The sequence below is a fragment of the Ischnura elegans genome, chromosome 7 (genome assembly GCF_921293095.1).
Source record: "Ischnura elegans chromosome 7, ioIscEleg1.1, whole genome shotgun sequence".
NCBI classification, from domain to species: domain Eukaryota; kingdom Metazoa; phylum Arthropoda; class Insecta; order Odonata; family Coenagrionidae; genus Ischnura; species Ischnura elegans.
Window position 1 is genome coordinate 8209691 of NC_060252.1, and position 20248 is coordinate 8229938.

The window sequence follows — 20248 nt, forward strand, 5'->3', positions numbered from 1 at the left end:
GTCACATAGGTGATAAAACTCAAACATGACTCGGTATATACCATTCTATGACTTAATTCCCATAAACGAAATATGCATGACGGTTTAACGCAAAGGTAAAAGGCCCATCTTCCTGCCTTTACGTGACAGCTCCCCTCCATTCATATACATTGCCATGGCATTCTTATACATTACCATGGCATTCTTATACATTGCCATGGCAATGTATGAAAATATAAAACAGGTTTATACCATTTTTTCATAGTAGCTACTATTTTTGGGGTCATGATCAAAGTGGCAGTTTGGATGATATGCTGGAGAATAACGTTAACAGTAGACTGCGTAGGCCCTCATTTGGAATTTCACCATTTCAGGGAAAAAAAAGTCAGAAAAGGTGATATCATACAATAGGACTGCGGGCGCGTTCCGAAATTCACTGGCAGTACTGCCAGTGCTGCCAAACCGTTCCGAAATCAACTGGCAGTACGGTGCAGTAACGGATGACGTCAGTCGTTTGATGACGTTCCCTACGGTGGACTCTACTGCGGCTACTGCAAGCCGAGAGCAGCAGTAGCGGCAGTAAGCAGACGATTGGCGGTAAAATTTTAACTTGGCGGTGTGTTTTCGTATAGTCATTGCGCGCGCGAGAAGATGCAAATTATAATAAATGCCTGAGTTATCTCTTCACAGCCACTAAAGAATAAGTGGAAAGGGTAATAAAATGTTTTATGCATGTATAATATCTACTTCTAGTGACTGAAAAGCTCGAATATCTGCTTTTTAAAAGTAGGGTTCGTGAAGTAACCGAGAAAGATGATTTTTTGGGGGCTGATGGTAAATCAGGCTGCTTTGCCGTCTTCTCTCTGAATTATTGGTCCAGTCAAAGTTAATTGTATTCCATCGTTTCTGGATACATTCTATTTACAGTGGAAAATAGAAATATAACGATGTTGTCTTACTTTTGACGAAGATAATTCAGGTCTTAAATTACCCAAGTAATCTTTAAAGCCTAATGGAATATGATTTTTGTGAAAAAGTGTTAAAACGACGGTAAATCGTGACTCTATTTGGCATTGTTCTTGCTGACAATTCCTAAAAAATTGCCCGAGAATGAAGGTGCTATACTCTCAAGAAAAGCCTCTTGCCGTGGGCAGGAGCAGCGGCAGTAAGCAGACGGAAGCCGATGTTCACCTGTTTTTGGAACACAGCTTAGACCATATAAGAACTAGACCCGCCATTCCCCACCCCTACCCATGTCTCGCCGTGTGGCCAACATCTCCCCTCCGCTCCCTTCCTTCCCCACCCACTTTTAAAGCGGCGTGACGTCACGGTTGGGACGCTCATCGTCGTAGCGCATGGCTATGAATGGGGATTCACTGTATCACTGCGGTGTTTTGACCATTTTCTTCGCGATTTTTCAATTAAAAGTACTAATATTTATTGTGTTATGTACGAGAAGTATTCTCTCAGCCATGGTTGGATTGGTGAACTTACAATTAATGAACATTGGCATTTTTTTGGCATTGGCAGCGGCGAAAAAATATTGTGGCAGTAAAATTAAGACAAAGCCCTTTGTAAACTTCCACAGATTTTTTTCTTATCTCGTTAGCGATCTAGCATTATTCGGAACATCGTTATAAAAACATGAAATCTTGTACAAAAGTTGTAAACGGGGGGAATTTTAGAGAGGAAAAGGGTCATGGTGTAAAGAATTTGCCGGTCGTCCACGAAGTAACGCCTTCTCATAGAGTAATTTTTAAACGGTCAATTATGCGATGCAAATTGATCTGCGCGCTAGCGCTACTAAAAAGGGATGTCAACAAATCAGCATTCATATTATTTACGTAAGTAATTTAGTTATTTCATAAATGCATAATTTTTTACTTAGCAGACAGCTCTCGTGTTATATATATTTTGCGATGGTGGAAAAAGGTCTAGCGCCGGCTTTGCAAGTGACACTTACGATTTACGTACGCTACGGAAAATTCTGGGAATAAATAATACCTATTAACATACTTATAATTAGAAAGAAAGACAGGATTGGATTAAAATAATTTTAAAAATAAATTTGCTTTATAACAATCAATTATATTTAATATGCATATTGAAGAACTTATTAAATATTTTTATGTAATTTTGTACGTTTGTTTTTGTAATTGTTTTCAATTAAATTTTTTTAAAAAAATTACGACATAATTTAACTTTTTAATTTTTTTTTATTCTTGTCACAATACGTAAGAAAAGAGGATGTGGATTCAAAGATCATCTAAGAAGTGAATCTCATTTTATTAAAAAAATCCAGACGCGATTACTCTGTCAAATGTGTGAAATGTAACGGATAAATTTCTATTTTTCACTGCAGTATGATATTTCGAAGCATTTGGAGACGCAAGACCATAAAAGATATTTAAATACTGCTCTATCTTCCTCCAAAATACAGAAATTTTAAGTAAAAACAATTTATGAAAACGAAGAAAAGAAACTAGCATTAGCAGAAGGATGTATTTCCATTCTATTTTTTATAGTCATTCCTGCAGATCAAAGGTCTGTTCATCACAAGTTATCAAATCGGTTTTTCAGCGCACATGATACATAAGGCCGTTCAAACAGCTGCTGTTTTGTTGCCCGCAGATGTGGAAAATATTGTCATTAAAATATATTTCTATTTCTACATTACACTGTGCGTCTTCAAATGCTGAAAGAATTTTGTGAAACTGCGGAAGTCGCATGTATAAGAAAATACTTGGTTACTGTAAAACGCGCTAGTTACCTCTTTCGTCAGCTGTATATAGAATTTTTAAATTATACCACACCATGAATTCCTACTTTCTATATCAGGCTTAATGTCCTAGAATTGTAGAAGAGAGTTTTGAAAAAGAATCCTCAAAAGCTAGAGTTTAAAAACAAACAATCACCTTTTTTAAAATGCTATTTAAGTTATTGAGGGAGATAACATTTTGGTAATCGAAGTAGCGAATGAAGTTTAAAATATCTGAATCAAAAGCGGTCAGAAAGTCAAAGCGGTCGACTAAAATCTCTATGACCTTTGACCCCCATTATGATTTTCGGAGGTCAAAATAAATTGTTGTACGGATGAATGAACTGCGTAACCGACTCTGGGACCCTTCAAAACCTATGGTTTGACACGTTGGTTGTCTTGATGGCCAGACATTTAACTCTATGACCTTTGACCCCATTGAGACCTCGGTGGTCAACAAATCAACAATACGGATATATTAACTGAAAAATCGACTTTGGCACCCTTGAAAACATATGGTTCGAAACCTGGGTGTCACGATGGCCGGACGTTTACCTCTACGGCCTTTGACCTCCGTATTAACCTTGGAGGTCAATTAGTGAATAATACGGGTATTTGGACAATAACAATGACTTGGGTGCCCTATAAAATCCATGGATCGACACCTTTGTTGGTATGCTATTCTTTTTGCCACCCTTATGACCTTGACGGTGACCTTACCGGGTCAACGGTTGAATTTTCGTAAATTAAAGTGTTTTTTTTCAGGTTTCTTGTGTCCGAAAACCCAAGTATTGACATTTTTGGTCAATGAAATTTAGACATTTTTCAATCTCGATTTTTTACATTAAAACCACATAAGGCAAATTAAAATTTTTGGTTTGGACCCACATTGTGAGGTCAAAAGGTCAAAATTGTAAAAATTTTCCTTAAACTCAACAAAACTTAGGACCTTTCCCCATAAGTGTGCCAATTTTTATGAATATTGCTCGATGCAAAGTTACTAAAATTACGGGTCAAAAATGACACACGACCGTTGGGACAGTCTTAATATTCATTTTCTAGGAATGTTACCGTTAGGTTAATCTACTAGTAATAAGGAATATTTCAAAAATAATTTTGCCTTTTTATGGACCCCTCCCTTCACTCTTTGTGAAATATCGTGGGATTTTGCTCCACGCCTTCTTTTTAATCTCACGTAGGATTTTTAAAAATGCGTATTTTCAGTGTAAATACGTTAATCTAGGCTTCATTGTACTGGGCTTATAAATAAAACGATTTGTTTAATTATTTTTATTGAATATTACCGAGATCGCAATAAACTGGTTTTTGCGGAAAAAATTACGTGATACTTGCCAGGACCCCTTCTTTTTACCTAGAGGGGGTGAAAAGGTATGGTCTAGGGGGAGGAAAGCCATGGTCTAGGGGGGGAAGCCATGTTCTAGGAGGGGGGCAAGCCAAGTTGTGACATTTTAGCATGGAAAAGATGAATGAAACCAACATTATAAGAACATTATAACAGCGCTTTATTAGTTTATGAGATCATTTCCTTGAAAAAATAGTTTTATTTCAGTTACTTAACTTATACTAATACATATCATTTTTCGTTGGTTCGAAGAAAATTTGTTGAATACTTTCGTTCCAATTCAGTACTGATTTTGCTTAAAGACTTTTGCGTTTTTTGCTTCTAGGGGGACAGCTGCTCCCCCTGGCCTTCGCTGGGTACGCCCATGTTTACATATGACATTCTTAATCAATTTATTTAATACGATCGCTTCTAGCTTTATCTTGATTTATTTAGCTTTTTGCGCACAGTCAAGGCTATAAAATGCCTTAGTTCATCGTAAAAATATATTTATTAAGTGTATAATCATTTTGCGTGCCCAATATCGTCCCTTTTCAGCGACTTTGCAGCGAATGAGCGTTAAAATATCTCAAGCGCGCATACGGAATATCGTCTGCAGTCCCAACCGTGACGTCACGCTCCCTCATCCCACTCACTTCCCCGCCGTGCGATGTTGGCCACAGCGTTCCGCCCGAATGGCACGTCTACTTACTTAAATGGTCTAAGGAACACAGCAATCGCCTTGTAAAACACATACAATACAAATAGAACGCTATTGGCAAATGGAAGGAAATCCAGGTGGCAGCACTAAGTTAGGTGTCATGGCCGAATAGGGAGGATCGCCCACTTTAGTACGTTTGTTTGTGTGGAACGATAACCAGCGAATACCCGAGTTTTATGTTCTTATTGAAAGCGTCATTGTTCTTATTGACAATTGCATCTGGAAGGGAATCCAGGTGACAGCACTAAATTAGGTGTCATGGCCGAATATGGAGGATCGGATGCATTAGTACGCTTGTTCGTGCCGGCCAGCACTATACCGTTTAGCCGAATATCAATGGCATTATGATGAAAAACTTAGAAGGAAAAGTTCATGAGCAACAAAATGTGCGGTGTTTATGATTGCACCGACCAGTGTGAGACAAAAGCTATCTCTCTACATAGATTCCGCAACACCCCTAATTTGGGAAAGAAGTGGGAGCACGTCATGAGAATGGGCAAGAGTGAGGTAGCATGCTAGTTTTATTTAAGAAAAAAAACAAGAATGGGTCATAGAGAAACATATGAAGGCATGACACCTTCATTGTATCATTTAATGCCTACTTAAAAATTGTTCGCGTAAGTATGGAGGTGTCAGAGGATGAGATGCAGACGGAAAGAAGGTTGAACAAACTTGCAATAACTATCAATGACTTTTCAGATATCCAATAAGCCAGGAAAGTTAAGGTTGGGGAAATGATTCGAATCGCGACAACTGAGAATTATATGAATATTCCCGGCCGACTACCCACCAATTGCCGGGACTAAGTCTGCTTGAGACAAGTAATTTCTCCCAAAGTCGCACAAACTTTTCCCAGGCGATCCCCCCCTCGATCGCCGGGACATCTTCCGCCCGGGGGCCCGTCAAAACCGGGTCGGCCCTTAAAACATCTGTCTCTTTCTCATTCAATAACTAGGCCCTGCTCTTCTGAATACGATGCGGTGCGAAACCCCGACGTTTCTAAGGCCTGCGTGCTTCGTTGGGTTAAAGGATTTCTCGAGTCGCTTTGCCCAAATGGCCAAAATTCCGGGGCCGAGGCACGGAGACCCTCGCGCGACCCGTCTCGCCACTTCTCCATCGATCTTCGCTAGCCGGTGAGAGTCGAGTGACTCCACATAGCAGTCAAAACGCCAATGCAAGGGGAATTCCACTCACGACCACACCGACGTCGAATTCCCTTAAGAAGAATAGATTATTGAGGACGGATGGCTTATGTGAGTAGATGCCTATCATATTGTTTGATGATTTTAATAATGATATATCTCTTGTAATGATGGTGGATAAAATCGTCAAACAATACACACGAAAACGGAAAAAGAAGCGCCAATTTTCTTCTGAAAAGCTTGTATCTCGTGTGACATGCCATTTATAACGCTTGTTTGTATGCTAAAGCCCATTGCAAGAACCAAATACTCCAACAGTGCTTCAACCATGACAGGTTACAGCATTCCACCTCATAGCCCTCAACGAGGGACCTCTTGATGTCTCTATTGAACTCCAAAACGTCAGATGTGGAGAAAATTACTTCATCCATTATTCACAACTGAGATTTACCATATACATCAGTATTCGCTTCACAAAATTGCTGAAAACACATCCGTTTCGCACACCGCTAGGCTGTAGCATTAGTAAACAAACCGGCCGATCCTCCATGTCTCATTTCTGAAATTGGCCACCAGATGTCAGCTACTTTGATTCCTGTTGCCAATACGTGGTATAGTACGCAAGTAAATGAAATATAATGGACATAATTCAGAATATATTCAAGTAAACTGAGAGAAATAACTTCCACTCATAAATATATATTGGATGTGAAAATGGCCAGTGTTGTGCGCGAATGAATTTCTGTATGCCTGTATGAAATATTTGGTTTGCTAATTTCGTGTGATTAACCGATGGTGTCTTGAATAATGTCTCGTTAACTCCAGTTGTAGATAAGAAGTAATCCCCGAAAACTTCAACGCAAGAAACTATAATTAAAATTACGTTTTCCACGCATGTATGTGTACCTATCATGTGTTACAGAAATGTATGCATACACTTTCTTAATTTCTATCATCAATGAGATGCAACTTCCTTATTCTATGCCATACCGTTTAATGTGTAAGCATATTCTAGGTAGTGGCACACGCAATTTTAACTGTACGTTGGAAATTCCTCTCCCTTGGCATTCTTCTACCTTACAACTGTACCCATGTTTTCGTCTGCTTAAGTTTCAGCATACTCGCTTATTTTGCGTTAGTGCATGAAGTACGAAATATAATGTGTAGTAAAGCGTATATTGCCTTTAACTTTTCTTCAATCATGAATATTGAGGGACAGCTAATTAAATCCTGCATCGGTGCCTTGTAAATTGTTCTTGATAATGTTTACGCACTGAAAACCTAACAATGGAAGGCATTTTTCAACCTGAGATTGAAGTACTTTTAATTTTAAAGGTCTTACGTGACTCTCCTCGATTGCAATGGATATTTTAAAATATTTCTTTAGGCTGCAATACATCAAGGTCGAAGTTTCATGCTTACAACTTATATATTGAATTTACTTTGAAAGTGGCATTTGCACGATTCATTATTTCCCGCGAAATTATCACGGCAGCTGCTGTTGACCGTTCCGAAATCACTGCCTTGCTTATGCCGGGTCTACACTAGTAACTTAAGTGACTACTTAAGTTGGCTCTGTATTTAAGTTGGTAGTGTAGGTGTCACCAGCTTCATTTAAGTACACCTCCACTTAAGTCATCTTAGAACCCAACTTAAATTGCGTAGGCAACTGTTTCCGCACGGTTGAAGCTCTTCATGTATTGTAAATGGCACATAATACCCGTCTCACATCATCCCGTTGATTATGTTCTAAGTTGTGCTGGTTGTGCTGTATTGTATGATGTGGTTATTGAGCGTTCTATTTCGTTAGTTAATTTCTAGTGTTGGGGATATTAATTCGACTAATTTATTTTGTAGTGTTTCTCATATTATTGTTGGTTTTATTTCCGTGAAAACTAATTGCTATGCCTGTTGCTCACGGCGAAACTCGATTTATAAAACTTAGAAACGTTTTAAGGAATTTTAAGACTGACAATGAGACGACGGCAGAGGATCCGGTAAAACAGTTTATTTTCCATGGTGCCATAATCGAAAATAACGTAAACGAATGCACTCAGTAACTTCCCACACACTGTTATTGAAACTATTGCATAGGGCTTTAATGTTAGTCCTAGGGATGCCGAGGGAGATAAGATGTGGCGCTTTCATTGGATGTGGGAGGAATTAATGGTTGAAATTTAACATCAATGGTTTTAATAAAGCAGTGGAATTTGACTAGCAATAAGTGTTTTTGTTTACGTTATGAATATGTCATTCCACGAAGTCACGCTTAGTAATTCTAAATTCCTCTGACTCCATCACCTCTCGCCATATAGCGTTCCCTCAGGAACTGAAATCGGTCTTTCCTTTTAACCTTCTGAATCAAAAATGGTTAAATCACGGAGTTTGGAAGTTTATTTCAAATAACAGTCGCTTTGGATCAAAGAATCACTAATTGCTCTCCTAGACCTTCATCTGTCAACATAAATGTTTCCCGATATAGACAATCACGGTGCTGAAGTCGACTTAAAGCTCAAGTGTAGCTACCGCACCACATTTAAGATTATATTTAAGTGAAGTCACTTAAGTTAAGTGTGTAGTGTAGACAAGGCATTACAGTGGCAGTACTGTTTTCCGTTCCGTTTTGCAGCAGCAGTAGCAGTACTGCCAGTGAATTACGGAACGCGCCCTGCGTTGACAAAGCAGTCCACTGAATTTCGAAGTCGGGCAAAACTATAAAGAGCAGGGGCATGGGCGCACTTAACGTTTCACCAGGAGAAATTTCGCATCTATTAAATAGCCTAGAAACAAAAAAATGCTATTAATAATTGATTTACAATTCAGTGATAAAATCAGTTGACATGAACTTATATCTCAAAAATACTGAAAGACTTCAGCAAGACTGTTTTGCTTGATTTGAAATTGACAAAAAAAACAAATGACAGGGTAATGCCGAAATTCGTCAACAGACCGATCCTATACGACTGTTTGTTATCTTGTTATCATGTTTATCTCTGGAGTGTGACTGCAAAGGAGTACATGACGCATTGAGGGAAGGGCAATCCCTGTAGAATTGAAGTACGGTGTCAGAGTCAGTGCATAGTACATCCTATAAGTATTGAACAGCTAGTGGGAATTAGTAGAAGAGCGTATTCGAAAAAATGTATCGTCCGAATCCATTTCCTATTCTACTGCTTTTTCTTTCGGTGAGAGTCTCTGCTAACCCCGGGATTCCTAAGATAGGTAAGTATAAATCAATTGTTTCCATACAGTTACAATTGTGTCAAGCGAATACCGGTTTGATGTTCTTCATTATTTGCGCCAATCTTCGTCGTATAACTTGTTTGATTTGGAAAGACGATCATGTTTACTCTATCTGAATCGATGAGTTTTGTTCAACATTGCCGTCACGGCTACCACTTTCTTTTCAACGTATATTCCCAGACTTTTTGACCCTATAGTTTGTAGAATATTCTCTTTACAGGAATTAAAGATATGATTGATTCAGAACTGTTTAGTGTAAGCCCTGTCAACTAATTGGACAACTGTTTAGTCAACTAATAGGAAATAAACTATAGTTCCATTTTATTGCTTCGGTATTCGTAGGCATACCATAGGTATTGTTTGACATCTTTCTGGGAAAATCATGTTACCCTGAGATGAAGAAAAGCTGTTGATTATATTCTGGTGTCTTAGTGGCAATCAGCTACTGGGAGAGAAGGAAAGCAGGAGAAAATTCGCTACTGACATTAACATCAAGCTGGGAATAACTGAAGATGTCATTCAAAATATAGTAGAAGGATGGAAAATCTCAAGAAGACCCTCACCGAAGTAATAGAAAAAACTGACCAACAATAGCCGGTTTAATTCTCGAGATTTTCAATAAAGGGACACAGTAAAGCCTTATTTAGAGATTGAGGAAATATTTAAAGGATGCAAAATCAGAATAAAAAATAAGGCTCTGTAAGAAGCGAAGGAATCAAGCCATCAGAGAATCATGAAAGGTCAAAGAGAAAAAATGGATCAAAACCTTCTGCCATAAATATTATTTTCAATTTAGTTAAGAGTAATTGGAAAAATAATGCCTAATCAAGGAGCACCCCTGAGAAAGAAAAAGCAAGATTCAAAAGCACTTCTGATGGGAAACTGTAATTAATGGAAACTGTTAATAGAAGAGAAATATACTATGGTCTGGTACACTTAGGTGAAGCATTTTAAAATGCGATGCGATGGTGGTTGGCGTAACATGGTGAAACTCCTTCATGATGCACAAAGGTTAAGAAAACACTTAGCTGTTTCACAAAATAAGCATTTTAAGATGACCAAGACCAAGTCGAGTGAGAGAACTATATTTCAGGGATCAGATTAAAAATTTTTGGTGGCGTATAAGTTGAGCCTCCGACCCAAGGTCTATTGTGAAAGACACCAATCAGTTATCACCAATTTGCTTTCAAAAGACAATCATGTCCCTTATGGGTTTATCTCTAACATGCACAGCTCCTGTGAAAGGTGAGTCCAGGTGCCTGTGCCAAGTCCTTACAATTGTGAGAGATTGCATAGCAGATGGGTTGTTTCACCCCCATCTTTACACCACCTGCAACTGGCGTGTGAGTGCAATATTCCCAAGAAGGTGCAGATGCTCCATTATTTGGTGGTGACCTGTGAGTAAGGCCATTTCTGCTCAAAGTTGACTTCATTTCATAAATATAGAAGCCTCCTTGCAAGTCCTGGACAGGGATCCCCATTAGCACATTCAATGCGGGTCCGATTTTCACAAATGTCATCAGAATCGGCCGATGGAATAAGAAAGAAAAATAGAGAAGAGGTTTTCGCGCCATAACTTCCGTTCGAATACTGCTATTTTCAAACTGCGCTCACGGGTCGAAAGAGGGAAGCTTGCTGATGAAGGCCATGCACACGATTGGAAGACTCGGGAGTGGATATCAGTCACGTATGGAGGCAGAGAAAGGCCGAACGCCAGAGCACGTCAATTGACATGCTCCGTATCTCTGCTTGGACTGGACCACGTCAATTGATGTGCTCCACGCTGAATGTGTTAAGGAGTTAACCCCTTCACTGACGGATATTTCTCAACAAATATCACAAAAAATGTCATATTATTTTATTACGTTTTTTAATTATTTTCAGGTAGATATTAAATAAAAAACATTCATTTAAGTGTTTTACGAAGTCATTTATTTTAAAATTTACTCTTATTATATCGTTTTTTAAAAAAATTTCATGTATTCTTGCATAAAAATCAAGTAAAATATTTCACAATAAATATAGTCACAAAAATTACTCACTATAAAAACAGACGATGGAGTTAGAAAAATATTAATATAAACTCCAAATTTGAAACGGTAAAATATTATATAAACTAAAAGTCTATTTTTGTGTGGTACACTTTGAAACACCCACATTACAGTCAGGGCAAAAATTGCGACTCTCCCTCCTCACCATTTTTCCACGCGCATCTCGCTTTCGGGAGCACACGGCACACTTCCGAGTTGGGTTTGACTTATTTTCCGTGGGTGGGATTATGTCTGGGAAATGCCTCTCGGTAATTCGGAGGGGATGGGCTTTTGCAGGTGGCCTACCTGCCTTAGGGGAGGGAACACTTGGGAAGTACAGTTCAATCATTTTATCTATTAGGTCCAGCCTGTATTGCAAATGTGTTTTATCACCACCTGTTTTTCGACATAAAACATATGAATTCCATAAGCAAATTTCCATCAAATGAAAAAATAATTTTTTACAATATTTTTTCCCTCTTTTTCTTGGGATTGGATAGTCAGCCAAATGCTGATCTACCCTGTCAACACCCCGCATTGTCTCATTGTAATTGATGACTACCTTTGGTTTCATAACCACTGCTCCCCTTTTCTGCACCTCTCTCATTTCCCTATTGTGAACTGTAGAGAGTAACGTTACTTCCTTTTTGTCCTTCCAGGGAAGAACCAAAATTTTTCCTTTACGGAAAGCTGCCACATCTCCTTTCTTCATTTTTTTCTTCTTCAGCCCCTCTGGCATCCCCTTTCCTGTTCTGCACACAGTTCCATAAGTATCACAAGAATGAGAAACTAGTTCCTCTGCTAGTTGTGGAGAGGTATAAAAATTGTCTGTCGTGGCGCAATACCCTTTTTCAAATAGTGGTTTCATCAGTGACAATACCACTTGGGAGGACATTGGCTTACTTTCAAAGTCTTTGTCAAGAGTAGTGCCTTTCCCGGTATAAATGATTGTTGACCAGACGTATCCAGTGCTGGACTCGCAGAGAACAAAATTTTTTATGCCGAATCTAGCTCTTTGTACAGTAATTCGCAGAGGAAAAAATGTTAGCAGTGAACACTCCAAAAGACTACGTAGAGCTGACACTAGAATTTTATGGAATGGGAGTGTAAGTAACCCAAAACAGATAGTGGTAAAAGGACAGAGGCAAAGAAACCAAAACATGAGGGTCGGAGGCATTGGGAAAGGAAAAATGGTGAGAAAGAGTGTTTTTTGTCATGTGCGGCTGTAAAAAGGGAAAGTGGAGGGCAGTAGGGAAAAACCGATGAGTGTGCAGTGGTTGCATGAAAGGGAGATCGGAGGGGGAGGAGGATGAAAGGGCGGCCGCGACAGTGCGTAGACAGTGCTAAAAAGGAAAGGCGGAGGGGAGAGAACAATGGATGAAGAGAAGGGATGGATAAACAAGGGGGTTGGGAGATAGAAAATATGTCTTCCCTGGAAGGGAGAAATAGCTGAATAGCGGAAGGTTCTATGTCAAATCTATGCACGGTCACAAATATTGACGAACTTACAGAAATGAAATAATAATCAGTTGTATTTGTAGCTAAATAACAAACGGAAAACTAAAAAACAAAGATATAGTTTGTCATTATAAAGAAAAAAGACAATAAAACATCACTGAGCAAGTTGATTTTCGGTGCGAAGATTTTGACACCATATTGCTGAAAGAGAACATTATCAGAAAGTTCCCGACTACTGTTACGTAGTTGACAGAAATGGCTTTCGAACACGCGACCTTTGGAATAGCAGCTTGGACGCAATTTATTTACGAGGTCCCGTTGACTACACTGAAGAGTAAGTAATGATAGTTTTGCTTAGTAGTGTTTATAAAATGTTTCAAATTAATTTATTCACGGAATAAAGATAATACAACATCCTTTCCGATAGCAAGATTCGAACGCGCGACCTTCAGAATAGCAAGACGGCACTTGTCTGCCGACTCACTTCGGCTGTTCCAACGATGGATAAAAACTCTGCGAAAAGTCATCGCAGTTATTTATAAAACGCATTGTTTCTTTGTTCATTTATCACAACTCGATACACAATAGGTTTAGAAACATAAACATTACGAGAAATAATAGATTTTTCCCCTCTTTTGGACCTCGAAAAAACGTAGTTTGCCGGATATCATGCATTGTGAAGACACGTATGCACTCTCACGGCAAAACTACGTACTTCTAATAAGGGGACGAGATATCTCGTCCAGATCACGAAAGAAGAAGCCAACTTGACATAGGACGAGTTAACTCGGCCGCGTCAGTTTTTGCGCGTCTTCTTAGGACGAGATATCTCGTCCGAATCAGGGAAGGGGTTAAGCTGGTTATTGGGCCACTCCTGTGCACCAAACCGTATTTCAGTAGATCAATAATTGAGAGAGTCAAGAATAAATTGGAAACAGAATGACTGACTGACTGTCTACAAAATTAGTACATACATATTTAGATGATGCTGGAGGTTAGTGTCTGATCTGTTGAAGCTGGACTGGTGGGTTGCTCCCATTGCTGCATCCCTTCTGCCTCTGTGAAACCAAGAAAGCATCCAGAATAGAAGTCTCACCTTCTCCTTATCACAAGACTTGAGGTCTCTCAAGGGAACAAAATAAGATCCCACCCCAACCTATGGGTCCTTAGCTATAATTTTGTGGAATTACGTTTTTTAAATCTTCGAGATTGTGCACGTAAGCCTCAGGCACTGGGAACTCCAATCGTCGGTCACAAGCTGGTTCAGGGAAAGACTCCACAAACAACAAATCAGTGCTCAAGAAACAATTGTCACAAATTTACGAGTTATTTTCAATCAATATCTATTAGAAGTAGAAATATTCAAAATCAGAATTATTACAGAAAAACAATGATGATAACTAATGATCCCATAGGAAACATTACCAAAACTAAGTAGAAGCTGTATAAGTTTGCAGAAATCACCCATCTCAGCCAAGCCATCTGTCCACTGCAAATGCCCGAGCAAAAAGAGGGCTTGCGTACTTCGAAACGTGTCAGGGTGGAGGGTAGGGAATTTGCAAAGGAGTGGAGGGGTAATAGGGCGATGTTCCAATCAGCTGCAAATCTGCCGTGTAGGCGCCCCTTTGACTGGCATTACTGCAAAACGTCCGTCATCCAAGCCGGGGTTGGAGGGGGGAACTGCGTGCAGGCCGGAATTTTTCCCCTCTATCTTCTGGGTTGGAGACATAACCAAGTGGGGTGATGGCTGGTAGAGGCAAGTCATTGGAATTCATGGAGGGGAGAGACATAGTGGGGTGAGGTGTTGGAGGGAGAGAGAATTGTGATAGGACAATTGGAGTACTTCTCACTCCAAACTGCATACTTATGCCTCAGCACCCATTTCCCCTTGATTGCCAAGGAGTAAGTATTCCTCCATCGTACTACCTATATAAGTCTTGCTCTCCAGGTGGGCTGGCATCGGAGGGCTTGGTGTCGGAGGGCTAGCGTCGTAGGGCAGCGTTTCAGGACAGCGTTCGTAGGACAGAGTTCGGAGACAAGAGTTCCGAGACTTAGAGTCTCCAAGCCTTTGAGTCGAAGGGCCTTTGTGCAAAAAGTCCTTAGCGGGAGAAGTTCGGAGGAATTTCTGGGAGGGAGGTACCAGAAACTTTTGGAGGAGGGGTACGCTAAAAAATGCCACAATTTTAAGGAATCTTTGCAAGCTGTGGAACTGTTTTCACATGTTTACCGAAACATTTCCAAGATTCCCTTTTGGAGCATTTGTTAGCCACTTCATGCCTTTCTCGGGAGTCTTAGAATCTCTCCCAGTCTTAAGGTAGTGTAGTCCCGTTTGGTTTGTTAAAGAGCTTCCTAGTCTGTTTGTGGAGACCCTCTAGTTCTGCTCCCCACCACCAGGGCACATTGCATCCATCCCTCCTAGTTTTTAACTCCTTCCACTTCAATTTATTTGCTGAATATACTGCTCCCATCTGGGTCATTCCATGTCAAATCAACCAGACAATTTTCAAAATTACACCTGCCGTCTTATATTTTGATGAAATTTTTGTCACTAGCTACTACCACCTATTTAAATACCCATTGTAAGAGTGCCCGCTTGCCGCTCTCCCATCTGCTCGATTTCGCTCTCAGGGTTACAGTAGAGTTTGGACGCCGAGTCACATCTGGTGAGGGTCTAATATCTCACAACACTTTTACCTTGCAACCTCTTGGCGTGGGATCAGTGTCTGTGTTCAGGTATGGCTCTAATACCCGACACCGTTTAACACCTCACTTAATGCATGCCCATCCCTTCATGGTGTGGGACATGGTCATCGTGAGAAAGAGCAGTTAATCCAAAGTCTTGCTGCTTTTTCTGACTGATAGGAAGATGGCTATAGAGTCATGAGAGGATGCGAGTGTGGTAGGCGGCTGGGAGAGCAAAGGCACTCTGGGAGTCTCAGGCTGTGTGTCTGAGGGATACAATGTAACTGTGGTGTGCTTACATTAAAGGTGTTAAACCAGATGTCCGACTTGTTATCTTACCGTGCCTTCTCTGAGCCTGGCTCTTTCTATTAAGCTCAGCGCTTACAAGTGGCATGTATGTGGGTTCGTATCCCACTACACCATGTCCCACACCAAGATGTTGCAAATTGTTATACAGCGTAGGGTATTAGAGCCATACCTGAACATAGAGACCGGTCCCATGCCAAGGGGTGTCAGACATTAGACCCTCACCAGACGCGACTCGGCATCCATGCTCTACAGTTACCTTGAAAGCAAAACTGAGCTGACGTGAGAATGGCAAGTGTACCATGTAAAGTGTATTCTTGCACCATGTAAAATATTTCCTCTTTCACTCTTGTGGTTTACAAGATATGAGGGGTCTAAGTTTGAGATGTTTGCTCAGAAGTGGCGGTAGTGGTAGTCAAATTCCAGAGTGTAGGGCACGAGGTAAAAATTCATAGCTCAGAAACCACATAACATATTTGAATTAAATTTTGACCACATGCCTATACAAGTACATAGCTTCCATAGTAATGTCTTTTATTCCCCCTGCATTGCTTTGTTAGTCAAAATAATGTCAAAAATTGTTAATTAACCAATTTTTTGAGCTCAAAAACATAACTTTATGTATTCAGAATTATCACCAATAGGCAAAGTAGTGAACTCTTCCATTTTTTTTTAATTGGAGGTAAATATGTGCTCCAATATCCTGTGAAATAAAAATGGTGGTGTTTTTACTGACACTAAGAGTATTTCAGGCACTCAAATTATAGGTAGGCCTCGTAAAAATTAGTGAAATCAGGAAATTTATCGTCGATTACGAGCAAGTAATGATTCCTCTTTTGCCATAAGTAGTGAATTATAAATATAGAATACATTTCATAAAAAGTAATCATTACAAGTAATCCGATTACTTTTACTCAATAACCTGCCGACACTGCATATAATATATTTACCCTTGACACTTCTTACGTATCTTGTATATTGAGCGTGTTTTTTTTCTTTATTTTATTTCAGCTGTGGTTGGTGCTGGCTTAGGTGGAACTTCAGTATCTTATTTTCTCCAAGACATTTTTGGTGAAGGAAATGTTGTTGTTGATGTTTATGAAGAGCATGAAATTGGAGGCCGTCTTGCTACAGTTGACATTGGCGATCGGTCATATGAAGCTGGGGGTTCAGTAATTCACCCAGACAATAAGTATATGGCTCATTTTTGCAAGAAGTTTGGTAAGTTGTATGCATATATTATGCGAAAAATAACCTGTTGAACTAACTGGATTAGGCACTTTTAGGTTTCCAACTGTGTGAGAGAGTTCATAATGTCCAACATTTCACCAATTCCTGCTCCATATGAACATTCGGCACCCCAGTGTAACCTTTATGATGCAAATGGAATATAACGGCCGGCTCTCATTCATAGATATCATAGTGCATTAATGATTGGATGGCAGATTTGGCCTCTGGGTCTTTTTGTGATCCAATTCGTAAGAATCTCCTGAACATGAAAGGCTTGAGCCTCCTATCCAACCTGAGGCCCTACCCAACGATAGGCGATTATGTCCACACTGTTTCATCAAGCCATAACTATCTCAGATAAGGACAACATGGGCCCAAATTCAACTGCCTGAAGAACATTTCTAAGCAAAATGGCTATGAGGGTCACCCCATAAAACAGGCCTTCTAAAGGATCGTCCAACCACCTGACCCAAAGCCCAAGGAAGCAAACAAGAAACTGGTGGCCAGAGCTTACCTTCCTTATGTTTCCAACACTTCCAGGAAAATCTTTGGAATACCTGGGAGACACTGCATTGGCATCTATTGAGCCATCTCCCACAATCTGTAACCAACTCGAATGAGTGAAGGACTCCATAGGGCTCAAAAAATTGTGTACCTGTGGATGTATGAAATATCTGTGGATAACTATGAAAACCAGGCAATTAAGTACTTAGCATGTTGCCCAACTCAGCAAGAACGGTTGATAACAATGTCTTCTGCAGGGCCCTGAAAAAATTCCTATTATCTAAACCCATATACTCATTGGAGGAAATTGATTTCTCCACTATTAGCTTTTAAATGTACTTTTGCACTTTGATTCCAATTGTATGATTTCTCTCGTATTTGTATTGTGTATGTACATTCTGCTGCCTTTTATATTCAGGGTATTTCTTATTACTGTGTCCTCACAAGAGGTGTATTAATTGATGACATCTACCTCAATTATTATTGTGCTACAGATGAATAAAGAAATTACATTATTATTACATGGGAAGGTATATACAGTAGAATCTCGTTATTACGAAGTTCTCGTTATTATGAAGGAAATCGTTGGTCCCGACGGAAAGGCATATCCAAGCTGTAGGAAAAGAAACGTTATTACGAAATTACGAACCTCAGTCCCGGTCCCGGCGGTTGCAAAATGAACTTTATTACGAAGTTCCACGCATAAGCTATGGATTTTTTGCGCATGGATTACATATTTAGATGGATATTCACTACGCCAAGTTTTAATATCACGCCACGTTTAAGTTCTCTTCGTGTACTGTGATCAAGAGCGTCATTTATGGTTCTTTCTCCACCATACACGCAACGTCATATTATGTAGTATAATTAGCTTCATTCCTGGGGAATCATGGTGGCAGACTCATTGCAGCTCGTAAATTAGATATACAGTTAGTTCTCTTCCTACGCACATTCGATTTACGAACTTTCAGAGATGCCAGCATTCAAACATTTCGAATTTGGCGGCTTTTGATTTGGCCGTTGCTGGGCGATGCGGCGTAGAGGAAATCGTACTCTGTGCATAATGTGAACAAAGTATCATTGAATCCGGTATGAAGTTAGGAACTTTTCAGTGTTTCGCCCGTTGTTCCTTGCCGCAGAGAGCGATTTTTTTTCGGTTCCGGCTGCGTTGCACACCCAGCTAGATCAGTTCGCCACAATCGTGAGTTCGCGCACAATTGTTATGAAGTGTTGAATTCCGCAGGATAACTGTACTCCTCGATGATCTAACGATTTGATCGTTGGATCATTCTTCCTCATAGAATGGTCCTCCAAGATTGTTAGAACATTAATTGCGTAAGCTTGGTTTCGTTAGTAGTAGGACCCGCCCGCCTTTGTGACGGTGCGGGATTCCTCGTCCCTCCCTTCCTTCCCTATCCCCTCCCAGGAGGCGTCGTCGGGCTCCTATCACGGAGGCGCCTCCTTCCCTTCTCCTTCCTGTCCTCCCCCTTCTGCGGTGCAGAGGTGAAAAGCTCGCGCTTATAGACCCTGCCCCGGGAGTGTATCCTCGCGAGCCCGCCCTTGGGTTTCGTTCCAATTGTAATCCTCGATGCCTTGTATACAATCCGGCCAGCGAGAGTTGTCCGATGACGGCACAATAGGGGGTGCGGATAACCCTGCGCCAGCACGGTTTGCAGCCAATCGCTGTCCCCCAAACGCACCTCGCACCATCGCCCAGTCATACAACGTTGTCAAATGTATAAAGAGCAGCGAAATAAGCCTGATCCACTAAAACATGCCCTTTCTTCGAATCCCTAAAATAGGTGATTCTTCCTCTCGGTCCTTCACGCTCGTCGTCCTTTCCGTCTCCTTTCTTCACGGAGCCCTTTGTAGGCGTTTCACTTCCTTACCTGGCAACGCTGCCCCGACCTAGACCATTCTGCCTGTCATCGGACAACTCTCGGCGGCCGGACCGTAGGTTTGTCAACTTAGGAACAAGGTCTTGGAACGCATCTAGTTCGTAAATCGAACTCACTGTATTCGGGAAGATATCAAACCTCGATTACGTCTACCCGCATGCGGAAACTGAAACGAATTTTCCTGTTTATGTATATTTATGCGTAATTTAATCGCGTTTATCACGTACGGTTTTTTTTCCGACGATTCATGCAAGAAACGTTCATACGAACTTCGTTATTACGAACCTCCGGGTTTTCGGTCCCGTGAACTTCGTAATAACGAGAGAGTCTATTCTATTGGGGAACACCACCACGTCTAGCCTATTCCAAAAAGTCAGCCAACGCACAGCATGGGATGACATACAAAGAAGACTTTCACTTTAACAAAGCAGAAATACTTTTCCAAGATTCAAGCTATTGAGACAGGATTTCCAAGAAAGCAATTGAAATCTGATTGGGGAAGTGGAATTTCAATCGAGACACACAATTTGCACTGAGAAACTCTTGGCGACCTGTACTGAATGACATTGAAAAGAAGAAAAGTAGACTAGTGGAAAATTCCAACGAAGGTGGAAAAAGAAAGTGGTATGAATGCAGGACAAACCCTTGGCACCAAAATCATCCTTGAAGGCGAGGAACATGACATACCTCAAAGCATTGGACATAATGAACTTTCTAAACCAGATGGTATCCTGAAAGAACCTAATCTATGTACCGTACACTCCCGATTATCTAGGGTAATGATGGGTGGAGTCAGCACGAATAATCAGAAAACACGGATAACCCAAACTTTCACTTTAATGTCTTGCAATGTTCTTAATTTACGTAAAACAAACAATATAATATTATTTATGCAGGTATTCTGTCATTTAAGAGTGCTTCCCGGACTCAATGAGAGCTTTCTTTGCCAGTTCGC

At 40.3% G+C, this 20248-nt stretch overlaps 1 protein-coding gene across 1 annotated transcript in view; it reads left to right on the forward strand.

The window, feature by feature from the left end:
* Window positions 1-8879: 8879 nt before the first annotated feature.
* Window positions 8880-20248, forward strand: part of LOC124162365 (prenylcysteine oxidase-like) — a 28724-nt gene continuing 17355 nt past the window's right edge. The window contains exons 1-2 of the mRNA XM_046538875.1: window positions 8880-9164; window positions 16673-16882. Of these exons, the coding sequence (XP_046394831.1) occupies window positions 9083-9164; window positions 16673-16882 (292 nt within the window). The 5' untranslated portion in view covers window positions 8880-9082. The remainder of the gene's footprint in view (window positions 9165-16672; window positions 16883-20248) is intronic.